This window comes from Alosa alosa, chromosome 9 (genome assembly GCF_017589495.1).
Source record: "Alosa alosa isolate M-15738 ecotype Scorff River chromosome 9, AALO_Geno_1.1, whole genome shotgun sequence".
Lineage (NCBI taxonomy): Eukaryota > Metazoa > Chordata > Actinopteri > Clupeiformes > Clupeidae > Alosa > Alosa alosa.
In genome coordinates, this window is record NC_063197.1 from 28,903,956 (window position 1) to 28,917,363 (window position 13,408).

At 44.7% G+C, this 13,408-nt stretch overlaps 1 protein-coding gene across 2 annotated transcripts; it reads right to left on the reverse strand.

Annotated features, from left to right (window-relative positions):
- Positions 1 to 3,909: 3,909 nt before the first annotated feature.
- abhd17ab (abhydrolase domain containing 17A, depalmitoylase b) lies at positions 3,910 to 13,181 on the reverse strand. Of its 2 annotated transcripts, none has more exons than XM_048252754.1 (5): positions 12,131 to 13,181; positions 11,429 to 11,823; positions 9,676 to 9,870; positions 6,013 to 6,192; positions 3,910 to 4,221 (listed from the first exon to the last, which is right to left on the reverse strand). In XM_048252754.1, exons 2-5 carry the CDS (start codon positions 11,815 to 11,817, stop codon positions 3,996 to 3,998), a joined length of 990 nt encoding a protein of 329 aa, XP_048108711.1. In that variant the 5' UTR covers positions 11,818 to 11,823; positions 12,131 to 13,181; the 3' UTR covers positions 3,910 to 3,995. The 2 variants fall into 2 exon arrangements, with proteins under 2 accessions (XP_048108711.1, XP_048108712.1); XM_048252755.1 differs by having other exon boundaries at positions 13,057 to 13,174.
- Positions 13,182 to 13,408: the final 227 nt, after the last annotated feature.

Sequence of the window (13,408 nt, forward strand, 5' to 3'; positions counted from 1 at the left end):
AATTGCATGGCTCAAAGGGCATATTATTGTCCAAAAGCCACATCAAACCTTGTAGAGGCCATTTGCTGCTAAACACCGGTCGGTGTTTAATAGACTACATAACAATTACTTGCTATTGTCTTTTATGAATCATTTTCAGCTGTCTGGCTCTATTAAGGTTAAACCAGGCCTTCCTGCAGGACAAACAGCCAAGGAGGCTTAGTAATCAATCCATGGTTTTATTTCCTAAGATCTTCTGTTCAATTAATTTTGGAAAAAGGAAAAAAGACATACATTTTCTTTGACAACTTAAAAATAACAATGCTTAAGTAGAATACAATAAAACATTTCAAATCACCAATTCCCTTGGTTCCCCATCCCCCCCAAAGCAAAAAAAAAAAAAAAGCCCTGCAAACAACTTGAAGTACAGTACATACATTTGAATAATAAAAAAAGACATTTCTATATAACTTATCCTTTTTTTTCTTTAAACAAGATAAAAGAAGGTGTGTGCGTGAGCGTGTGGCTTACCTGGCACACCACAAGCACACATACACACACACACACACTCCTTCCCCTTCCCATACATGCTGTTTCATCAAACCCCTTTAGACTCAGAGATCGGCCGTGTGTTGCTTGCATTATCTGACGAATCCCTGCGTCCTCTGCTTCAGCAAATGTGTAGATGTATCTGAATGTCTATAGAAAACACGCCTATCTGAGTAACAGTCTTCATTGGATCCTGGTTTGGCCCGTGTTAAAATTCCCTTTCCATGCCACAACCCTGGGACAGTACGGTGGCAGTGGACTTCAGCTTTGAGACCTGTGAGTCTTTGGTTCTGATGGATATCGACCCACTCAACGGTGTTCTGAGTGGATAAAGTGTGTTGACAAACAAGCATCAAACTTGAGGTTTTTGCCTTTGGTTGGTTACTTGGTTATTTACACGAGTACTTTGAAATCACAACCCACAAAGGTCCAATGAAGGAAAAAAAAAACGTCCAGACATGAGTCACTACCAATAAAGTGGTAGATGGATCATCTTGGTTGCTTGCATTCTGTGGTGTAAGCTACATGTCCTTGTGTGTCAATCAATTTGGAATCCACTGCACTGGGAAACGCCATGAGAGAGAAAAATGAAGGGGTTATCAGGCTAAGTGAGGTGGATATTAAAAGCATGAGCATCATCCTTGTAAGTTCTGTGTGTAAAAATTCTAGTCTGCAATGTTGAGTCTAGCTTCTAGTCAATGCCCCAATGCCCTTCATTAATATAGTGTTAACCAATGTTTCAGAACCAGAGAGGACTTAGTAGGCTGCACTCTACAGAGTCCAAATGCACAGAAGAGAAGGCCCCCCTGCAACCAATCCAGAAAACAAATGTACACCAGGAGGACTCGAGCATAAAACCAGGGATGCTGATGCAAACTGCACAGAGGAAACTTGCACTGATGCAGGAAACGTGCTTGATTTCTACGTAAAGGAAGGGTTGGGCCTTTTTTCATTCCATTTAGAGCATTTGATCCTTGTCTTCAGCAGCAAGTTCACTTTAATACTTCATCCAGTTCAAACAGCTTAGTCTAAAGAAGGCTGACCCAGTTACACACTGTGGCCACAGCCAGCATGGGCCCAGTGATTCACAATGACTCTTTAGTGTCTCTGTTTCTGTAGAACTTGAGCCAGCTTTACTAAATATTGTATCAAAAATGGTCTTGAATGTAATCCATACAAGGACATATGTTCTTGCCAAGAGATGAAAAGTAACAGAACTGAGGTGATAACCACTCATGATTTCGGTGAGATTTCAGGTGAGATATTTAGGTTAAAGAAGGGTCATAATCAAGGGGACAACTAACATATGCGATTATACATTTGTAGATATACTCTGTAGTGTGATACACCTCTGAAGAATGGGCTTCAAAAATGCCATGAAGGTGCTAATTTGGAGACCATCAGGGACATGTGAAAAAAAAATGTGTTTAACATATAGCTATGCTTTACCAACATCAACTAAATGCTTTATAGACTTTAAATCAAACTGTACATAAATTAACCTCAGCACTCGATGTTGACAAAAAATATTTCCATGTCCAATTCTGAAGACAAACCTGCTGTCATATTTTCAACTAGGAACAAGAAAAACTGGAAAACATTTTTTGTAACATTTGCTGTCTCCATAGAGCTAGCAGCAAGACTGTTTGCTGGGATAAGCCACCACCTTCCTCCAAATCCACCATTTTCAAACAAGAGACTACAGAAATACACATTGCCAAACAAAATAGGGATGTAACAGTGTAGCAATTTTACAGTATGATTACGATCAGCCAAAATATTTGCGTGTTTGTTTTTAAAACACATAATCAGAAGTAAAACCAACAAACTAACGCCTAGTCCAGCCAATGGATTCATTTACTGTGTGATTTATGAAAGCTTCCCATTTTAGCGGTACTTGGTCTCATATTTTTACACACATTAACTATTTGATAAAGACTTGGCAAATTCAACAGATATGATGTTATCAGTGTAGGTCTGAATAACTGAACTGATCCATTTTTTATTTTATTTTTCACAAAACAATTTTCAAAGATCTATGAACAGATAGGCATTCAATAGGTGGAAAATTGGCTAAACTTAAAAAAAAAAAAAAAAAAAAAACACTGTCACATCTCTATTTTCTCAGGCAAATACAAGCAATTTGATGGGATGAGATTCTCTTTGTGTTTGGTGGGGTTGGGGGGAGGTAGTCAATAATTCCTTTGCGAGACTTCACTTCTGCATATAGTTTGAATTCTATAAAACAACCCTTGTTCAACAGCAATGGTGGAGGGGTTTAGTTTTCAATATTTTCAACAGCTGCCTGTTGCATCTAGAATGGACACCTAATGTTTTTTAGTCTGCAGTGTCTCTATAATGAGGCAAAACAGGTCAGGAAAGGGGCCAAAACCCCTGCCCAAACCCCTACCCCCACCTCCCTCTGTATCCCCCCCCCCCCTTTGAGATTACTGACAGGGCTCAGATAGAGGCCAAGCATCCACAGACAAAAGAGCCGGCCAGTGTGCTTGAGTTACCCCGGGCTGGAGTAATGGTCAATATCACATGTCATCGGCGCCACAGACACACCTCGGCCCAGCTGCGAGGTGAGCGGGAGGAGGAAGGAACAGGGAGACGACTTTCAGCACCTGAGGCCGGCCGGCCCGTGTGCGCCCCACGACAGACGGAAGGTGTGACGGAGGGCGGGAGGGTCCGAGGGGGATGAGAAGAAAGAGACAGATGAGAGAGACAGACGAAAGGGCGGATGAGAGGTGCGAGAGGCCTGAGGTGGTGTGTGTGTGTGTGTGTATGTGTGTGTGTGCGCTGTCCCAGCCCTGCCCGCGTCACCCTCCAGCGCTATGCTGGGTCAGCTGGTGTCGATGGGTGAGAGGGGAGTCCACTGCCCACCATGACCGTTTAGTGGATTGTTGGAGATGGGATAATAAGTAAACAAAACAAAACAAAACAAAACAAAAACACACAAACAAACAAAACAAAAAAAATGAGAGGGGCTGTCTGTGATTATAAGAAGTCATGACGACCATAATAAAAAAAAGACTACAACAATGAGAGATAGAAAGATTTCACTCGTTCAGGTCTGAGTAGGTGGGCGTTCACTACCATCCCCCCTTTACTGACTCAGAGGCCCATGGACAGACAGAGACCGCCCACTCGCTCCCTCCCAGACAGGGGGCGTGTGTGTGTGTGTGTGTGTGTGTGTGTGTATGTGTGTGTGTGTGTGAGAGAGTGGGGTGGAGTTAAACAGACCTTGGCCCAGGAGGAGGGGAAGCGGAAGAGAAAGACTAGGGAGGGTGGCTGGATGTGTGTGTGTGTGTGTGTGTGTGTGTGTGTATGTGTATATGTGTGTGTGTGTGTGTGTGTGTATATATGTATATGTGTGTGTGTGTGTGTGTGTGTGTGTGTGTGTGTGTGTGTATATATATGTGTGTGTGTGTGTGTGTGTGTGTGTGTGTATGTGTGGGGCCCTCTCAGGTGTGCTGCGCTGCTAGCTCCTGGCCGATGAAGCGACGCAGGCGCTCCAGGTACTGGCTGTAGAGTTCGATGTCGTTGTGTCCAGCGCCTTCCACCCAAAGCGGCTCCACGGCCTTGGGGCAGCGCTCAAACAGCGCCAGGCCATGAGAGAAGTCGATGACCTCGTCCTCCGTCCCGTGGATGATCAGTACCGGTGACGTGATCTTGGACACCTTTTCAATGCTACACGGAGACGGACAGAGAGGTAGACAGGACAGAGAAAAGAACCAAGGGAAAGAGAAGGGACAGACAGAGGGGTCAATGGAGGAGTTATATTCATGACCGAGGGGACATTAAGGTGTGGGGTTTTGAACATTCTAACACAAGATTCCATTCCGCAACAATTGAAGGTTCTAAAATTCTATGTTGAGTTTAATGAACCCAAATATTCTTTAGAACGTTCATTTTCCAACATACTTTCATTGTAACGGTACACCTTTAAGGGTTAATGCCTCTCCATTTCATTTATTTACATTCAACTCAATTTACATTATTGCAGACCATTTTCCAGGCACATTTCACCATAGAGAGTAATGCTGACCTATTCAGCAATTATGGGCAAGTTTATGAGCCACGTCAAAGCAAAACACTCCCATTTAGCTCATTTCAAATATTCTACACGTCATGCACAAGAATTCAATAATACTCCAGGCTCTTTATCTCTCACAGTGTCTTGTAAGCCTTATTACACAGTGATGGTAGAAAACTGAATTGAGACACTTTAGTAAATGCATTTCATAACTCAATTTTATGACCTTTGCACCATCAGTTGCGCTTGAGGAGTTTATTCTGTGCCCTCAATGACCAGCTCACAACAACCGAACACATCCTCAACCGTTGAATGCAACATATGGGCAAGACAACAAGTGCTTCCTTCATATAACAGTCACAGACACACACACAGACACAGACACATACACAGACAAACACACACCCATAACAACACAGATGAGTGTTTTTCCCCCGTTCAATCAGACAGCAAATGCTAACTGCAGCTGCCTGTGCACGTGTGTGTGTGTGTGTGTGTGTGTGTGTGTGTGTGTGTGTGTGTGTGTGTGTGTGTGCGCGCGCAGACAGCAGAGCTGCTGTGGGATACGGGGCATGGTGTGCCGGACAGCTGGGTGAGGACACTGGGCGACCCTGCGGAGAACAGAGCGGCCATTCAGCACAGCTGCAGCGCCAGCACCGGCGGGCACCCCTGCGCCCAGCCTGGCACTGCGTCGCCCTAACCAAACGCCAACTGCCCGGGCACCGGCAGGGGTAAGGGCCAGTGAGTGCGCCCATATTGTGGCGGAATCACAAATATGGACAGATGTAAGCGAGTCTACAGGCCCTTCAGTCAGTCAATATGCTCAATTACTACCAGACCAATTATGATACAATGAAAAATAAGGCTATGTTCACAATTACCATCTTTTTTAAAGCTGCCCGCGTCTGTTTTAGGTTATAGTCTATGGAGTAGACCTGGGGGCTAGTAATGGAATGTATGTACGCCATAACAACCAGAAGATATGGAGACGACAGTGGTGGAGAAACTTAAGATAAGATAAGATTAGAAATACTTTATTCATCCAGAAGGAAATTTGACTGTCACAAGAGCACCGTCGTGTGCATGTAAAAACACATATATAAAAGGAAAATAAAAAGAGGGCAGCGCAGCCATTGGCAGGGCCTTCTCTGTCTGTCACTGTACAAAGCCCACCCCATAAGCGTTTCTGACTGGTTCCCAGGTTTTTTAATGATTTAGAAGTCTACTCCAATGGGAGAATTGCAACAGAGCAAATTCAAATGTGCTAACAGTTTCACCCAGATTATATTAAGCACTGAGCTTAAATCTATGACGCATTACATTTTCAATCACAGGTCGTAAGCTGATAACAATCTTGCCTACTTTGATGTGGCTCATTTTCATATGTTGGTTTGGGGATTTAAAGTGATAGATCTTCATATCAACAGAGAAACGGTGACACTTACTTTGGGAAAGCATCAAAGCAGTAGGTCTTCTTTGTGTCGGGGAAAGCAACCCGCATGCCCGAGGTGAGAGGGGAGTGCAAGACGACTGCCGCACATTCGTACCGTGACGCCAGGTCGACGGTAGGCACGGTGCCAATGCTCTGCCCGTACAGGATAATGTTCTCAGGACTGATGCCATACCTGTGGGCAGCATAAAAGTATAAGTATAAGTAAGTGTATATACACTCTTTTGATCCCGTGAGGGAAATTTGGTCTCTGCATTTATCCCAATCCGTGAATTAGTGAAACACACACAGCACACAGTGTACACACACTGAGGTGAACCACACACTAATCCCGGGCGCAGTGAGCTGCCTGCAACAACAGCGGCGCTCGGGGAGCAGTAAGGGGTTAGGTGCCTTGCTCAAGGGCACTTCAGCCGTGGCCTACTGGTCGGGGTTCGAAACGGCAACCCTCCGGTTCCAGGGCCGAAGCGCTAACCAGCGGGCCACGGCTGCCCAGAGTAAAAGCAAGTACAGTAAACATAAAGAACACAAAACCATGAAGCTGCTACATTATGTCCTCAAGTGATCTCAACACCTGGTGTAGTAGTAAGATAGGGGCTAAGGAGCTGTGCTCTTGAGTAAGGCACATTAGCACACAGAGACAGGCTCTTGCAATAATTGATGTAAGTCACTTCGAATAGAGGCGTCAGCCAAATGAATGAATAAGTAACTAAGTAACATATCTGGCCGTGATCTGCACAAATCAGATAGGATCTGTCATAAGGAACACACTTTTAAGGAAGTTAGGTTGGGACTCATGAGGCCCTAGGCAAATACAACTGTACTGACCCTTACGAGGAATGTCAACAGACTAGTCTCAACAAACCCAAGCAGTTCCTGGTAGTATACCAGGCTTGACAAACATAAACCACACGGCAGAATTCAGTGCGAGAGATTCATTCCCTGCTCATTTTCAGCCACTTAATCAGTGGCAGGCAGCTAGTCTGCATTGCAGTTTCCTGCATCAAAGGAGAATATGCCTGGCTGGAGATGACTGATTCAGGTTGATCAGCATCAACTTACAGAGCAGTCATGACTAAAAACTGAACTTCCTGGTAAACAGAGCACATAATCAAGGCATTTATTCCTCCTGACCTGTACAGTATACCTGTGCAATATATGTGGCTATAAGTACTACATATCAACATTATTATAAGTTTCAATTTCAGCACAATATCCTTAAATTTAATGTAATATAGCAACAAAGAGCTTTCTGTGTTATCTGTTAGTTTCGGGATAGTAACCTAAACCAATTAAAACTAAAGGCACACTTTCAAAAGTTAAAGTTAAAGGCACACTTTCATGATAAGTTAAGTAGATTGTGGGGACAGTTCAATATCAAATTGGGACCGAATCCATCACTCCTGGCCCAGGGTTTTCCAAAAGTATATAAGTATATATACTTTTTTTTGATCCCGTGAGGGAAATTTAGTCTCTGCATTTAACCCAATCGGTGAATTAGTGAAACACACTCAGCACACAGTGAACACAGTGAGGTGAAGCACACACTAATCCCGGCGCAGTGAGCTGCCTGCTTCAACGGCGGCGCTCGGGGAGCAGTGAGGGGTTAGGTGCCTTGCTCAAGGGCACTTCAGCCGTGGCCTACTGGTCGGGGTTCGAAACGGCAACCCTCCGGTTCCAGGGCCGAAGCGCTAACCAGCGGGCCACGGCTGCCCAGAGTAAAAGCAAGTACAGTAAACATAAAGAACACAAAACCATGAAGCTGCTACATTATGTCCTCAAGTGATCTCAACACCTGGTGTAGTAGTAAGATAGGGGCTAAGGAGCTGTGCTCTTGAGTAAGGCACATTAGCACACAGAGACAGGCTCTTGCAATAATTGATGTAAGTCACTTCGAATAGAGGCGTCAGCCAAATGAATGAATAAGTAACTAAGTAACATATCTGGCCGTGATCTGCACAAATCAGATAGGATCTGTCATAAGGAACACACTTTTAAGGAAGTTAGGTTGGGACTCATGAGGCCCTAGGCAAATACAACTGTACTGACCCTTACGAGGAATGTCAACAGACTAGTCTCAACAAACCCAAGCAGTTCCTGGTAGTATACCAGGCTTGACAAACATAAACCACACGGCAGAATTCAGTGCGAGAGATTCATTCCCTGCTCATTTTCAGCCACTTAATCAGTGGCAGGCAGCTAGTCTGCATTGCAGTTTCCTGCATCAAAGGAGAATATGCCTGGCTGGAGATGACTGATTCAGGTTGATCAGCATCAACTTACAGAGCAGTCATGACTAAAAACTGAACTTCCTGGTAAACAGAGCACATAATCAAGGCATTTATTCCTCCTGACCTGTACAGTATACCTGTGCAATATATGTGGCTATAAGTACTACATATCAACATTATTATAAGTTTCAATTTCAGCACAATATCCTTAAATTTAATGTAATATAGCAACAAAGAGCTTTCTGTGTTATCTGTTAGTTTCGGGATAGTAACCTAAACCAATTAAAACTAAAGGCACACTTTCAAAAGTTAAAGTTAAAGGCACACTTTCATGATAAGTTAAGTAGATTGTGGGGACAGTTCAATATCAAATTGGGACCGAATCCATCACTCCTGGCCCAGGGTTTTCCAAAAGTATATAAGTATATATACTTTTTTTTGATCCCGTGAGGGAAATTTAGTCTCTGCATTTAACCCAATCGGTGAATTAGTGAAACACACTCAGCACACAGTGAACACAGTGAGGTGAAGCACACACTAATCCCGGCGCAGTGAGCTGCCTGCTTCAACGGCGGCGCTCGGGGAGCAGTGAGGGGTTAGGTGCCTTGCTCAAGGGCACTTCACCCGCGGCCCACTGGTCGGGGCTTGAACCGGCAACCCTCCGGTTACAAGTCCAGAGTGCTAACCTGTGGGCCACGGCTGCCCATATAGCAACAAAGAGCTTTCTGTGTTATCTGTTAGTTTCGGGATAGTAACCTAAACCAATTAAAACTAAAGGCACACTTTCAAAAGTTAAAGTTAAAGGCACACTTTCATGATAAGTTAAGTAGATTGTGGGGACAGTTCAATATCAAATTGGGATCGAATCCATCACTCCTGGCCCAGGGTTTTCCAAAAGGATAAGAGCCAACGTCTGACATGAGACATGATTCAACTTCATTGTTTCCCATACATTGACTTATTTGTGGCAGCCCACCACAATATCAACATACATACTTATATGGGATGCAATCCATTCATTTCATTTCTCTCTCTCTCTAATTCAGTCATGTGCAAGCATAAGAAGCAGTATGCCTACGCTAACGTTAGAATACTGTTGGGTTGTCGAGGTCAGCACCCTATAAAGTTACAGCTACTTGTCAATATCAACTTCTCGTGCAAGGCAATTATAACTATAGCATAATATATAACATAGCACAATATCCAACAGAGTATTTGCTCAACACCCCCCTCCTTCACTTACCACAACTAATACAATTCAATTCTGTGGAAAACACTGAACTTCCCAAAAACATTTCTACAGAAATACAACAGTAGATCTTGTCTTAGGAATGTCCCTGGCCTGTCGTAACCCACCCCTAATCAGGACCAGGTCTCTCTATATCTGCAGCACTTCCGAGAGGGTGAAAGGAATGTCTGGGGCCTACCGTGTGCGTAGAGCCTGCCAGGCGGCATCGATGTCTGCGTAGAGGTTCTTCTCGGACGGCTTGCCCGTGCTTACTCCGTAGCCTGAGTAGTCGTAGGAGAAGATGTTGCAGTTTATCCGTGTGCCGAGGCCGATGTAGAAGCTGCTCATCTGTCCCAGATCCACCGCGTTGCCATGGGAGAAGAGGATGGTAAACCTGTGGGGAAATGCAGAGAAGAGGGGGTGAGTGGGTGGGACTGAGAATGGCGTGCGTGCCTTCGTCCTGTCAGTCTCGCTCGCACCGTATTGTCAAGGGCCTCCGAGTCACAGGTCTCCCTGCCCTGAAGGATGTCACTAATTACATGTGACTAATTAAACTGTTCCCACAGGGCTTCTTTTGCCACAGTGCCACGTAATGTGTGCCACTGACAAAAATAAAGGCACTCTTCCACCAGCATTGTTTTTACATTCACACAGTACGAAAGCAGAAATATGAACGTGAAAGATTTCATTGCTAAAAAAACAGGTCATCTTAACACACGGATAAAGTTTACACACACTTCAACGCGAGCTGTAGAGCGATGAAAAAAGCTGGCCATGTAACTGGCAATAAAATCAAACCACTTGGATTTAGCTTTACGAGTGGTTCTTGCTGGTCAAACCACTGAGACTGAGTCACTGATGGTTAGACAACATAAACGATCCATGATCTGTGATCATTTCCTTCCTAACCTTTAAAGCGTCCCAGCATTGCTCAAACGGTGGCCAAAACTAAAAACCATATGAAAGTTTCCATTTCTTGACATTACCAGAAAACCACAGCAGTGAACGCTTTTCACCTCCACATAAAGACATGTTTCCACACACATCTTATAATGAAAAAAGTTAAATTCTAAACCATCAAATCAATACAAAATGTATAACTTTCAATCAAATGACCTTTTCTCAGGGCACCTAAGGGCGATAGATTGCCATCTAGATTACTAAATCCAGACTCCTCATTCAGCCTTTAATACATCAAAAGGAAAAAACAAGTCGAGCAGCATGCATGGCAAAATGGCAACATTTTTGTACCAACAGCAAAGTAACATTCGTAAATAGCATGAATAGCAACACAACAGCTGCTTGAAACGAGTCGTCACAGGGACACAACAATGGGCTGTCAGCTGAGGAAGGGTAAAGGTTAGAGACAGCTGACACAGGCAAGAAAACTAGGAAATGGGACAGATGCGGGGGGGGAAACAGAACTGATGCCATGCAAATAAGTGCCGAGAGTGGAAAGAGGGAGGTGAGCTTATCACAGGAAGTTTTGACACATAGAGACCGGAGGCAAGACAAAAGGACTAAAAACAATCACGGGGAGAGCCGCTTGTGCAGGACAGAGGTTCACCTCCGAGGCAACACCTGTAATACATATAAAGGGACACAGACACTGTGTTCACATCCTCAGTCACCTAGTTGTGGGCTGAAGTGTGCCACAGGGTGGGCTTGACACATTTCTGGCCATCTCTTCTCTACTCCACACCTCTAGATATCTATCCATCTCTCTGTCTCTCACTCTCTGTCTCTCACTCTCTGTCTCTCACTCTCTGTCTCTCACTCTCTGTCTCTCACTCTCTGTCTCTCACTCTCACTCTGTCTATCTATCCTGGCTATCCACCCCTCCTCCCGCCCCTTGCTTGCACCTTCATTCTCTTTCTGCCTGTCTGCCTGTATCTCCACATCTGTCCCCAACAGTATCTCCTGCTCTCTCGAGCTCCGTCCGGCTCGCTCACCTGGCGGAGGGGGCGCAGCGGATGTACATGCAGCCCACTCGGTTGCCCCGGCTGGAGCGCGTCAGGAACACTTCCGTGGCGTCCAGCTCTCTCTGGGAGTACTGAAACTCCGCTCGCTCGGTGAGGTGCAGCTTCCATCGGCCCTCTCCGGCCGCAGTGCTGCCTGCCCCCCCTCCTCCGCCCCCGCTGGCGCCTCCGCCACCCCCTCCTCCCCGCGCCCGCAGGCTTGTTGCTGCGGGCGCACCCTCGGGCACGGGCCCTGCCTCCAGGTCGGGCAGGAGGGCATAGGTGGGCTCCGGGGGCAGGAAGGCAAGCTTGGCAGCAATGCGGCTGGGACAAGGGGGACAACAGAAGAGGCAGCACAGCTCGCTGACAGATAGGCCATTCATTGTACACTGTGGGAGGAGTGAAAAGAAGGCCACTGTTTACCACACACTCAAACAAAACAAAAGGAACTCAGTGCCACAGCCACTGCTGGAGCGTAGGTGTACTAAGTGTGGGATACTAAAAGCCCAACGGGGACACTGAAATGCCTTTGATGGTGGCATAGCCTAATTAATAATAATAATAATAATAATATAACTGAATAGAGCAGCACATGTGTCAGCACTGAAAATTGGCACGTGACTTGTTATCCATAAAACTCCCATACTTATAGTGATCAAATGTTATTATGAATTAAAAGTTAAAAAATGCAATTACCTGATATTGAAGTGCCAGATATCCCTTTAATAAATAGAAAAGAGCGAGCACTGGTTTTGTAGATATAAAAGTGTCTGTCCAGATGGTTGCATATGAAAGGCTCTAAGCACACAAAAAATGGTACCACGATCCAAATGGATTTCTGGACTGCACAAAACCCTCAGGATTGCAATATTTTACAAAACAGGTATCTTACTAGCCATTAAAGCATCAGAAAAGTGACTATTCCACCTCGTTTATGGAATTAAGGACGAGAAACATTACGACATATGCTAAGTCAGCCCGCTGACAACTACAACAGACTGTTTGTAAACTACCAAATGGGACAGCGACCCTTACTAACATCCGATCAAAGAGAGTCTGTCAAAAATAGACAGAGGCTGAACGGAGCAAAACACATTTAAAAAGAATAGCTACCGCTTTGGGTCATAAAAATCGGGAAACAAAGCGGACATCAACTGAAATTCGAGCTACAATGACACTGGAAGATAGATATGGACCAGTGGCAACGTTTGTGGTATTATTAGTCAGTTTGCTGCCGCAAAAATGTTGACCTTCCTCACTTAGCTAGCTATTAACTTAAACGCTGGTTAGCATGTAGACGAGGTGTCAAAGACCCGGCTGTGACATTACAAGAGATGTTTACATTGGCGCCGTTAAATCATTCGCAAACAATTAATCCATGTAGCGTCCGCTCGGTCCCTACGCGACATCAGAGAATGTCTAATAAGGGCCCTGGCGACATCAAGCCAAAGCCGAATTCCCTAGCTACTCGTCTTGCTAAGTAGTTAGCTAGCTTGCAGAAAGCTATGCCAGCTAGCTAACACTTAGCCAGCTACAGACCTGAAAACACCGACTTCTTCAAAAAGAGATCAATTCTTGGACAGCGAGGTTAACATGTCTTGTCTGAAGATAAATCAAATAACCTCTCAAATAATGGCTTTTCGAGTTACATCTGCTGCCGGTGATCTTCAATATCTGTATCCTCCTGTCATTTATTAATCTGTTGGTCGGCTAATTGTGCAGTGTTTTTTTTTTTTTTTTCTCCTACTCTACCGCACCCGGAAATGACGGTGACTTGACATTAGAGGAGGAGCTTTCAAATGAAATTTACATTTTGTTGTTGTCAAACTCTGACTCGTAAATTGCGCTGCTTTTAGACAGTCAAACTATGGAACTATACATAGCATTTTTAAAATATGTATCAAAGAGCTAAGGATCTGGCAAATCACTCTTATGCATTGCAACATGTTCAGATGTGAGGATAGCCCTTTGCAG

Coding starts and splice junctions, on each gene's coding strand:
- abhd17ab (XM_048252754.1), bottom strand. CDS start 11,817: ATGAATGGCCTATCTGTCAGCGAGCTGTGCTGCCTCTTCTGTTGTCCC. Junction 9,871..11,428: donor CGCTGCGCCCCCTCCGCCAG/GTGAGCGAGCCG, acceptor ATTTCCCCACAG/GTTTACCATCCTCTTCTCCC. Junction 6,193..9,675: donor TGGCAGGCTCTACGCACACG/GTAGGCCCCAGA, acceptor TGCTGCCCACAG/GTATGGCATCAGTCCTGAGA.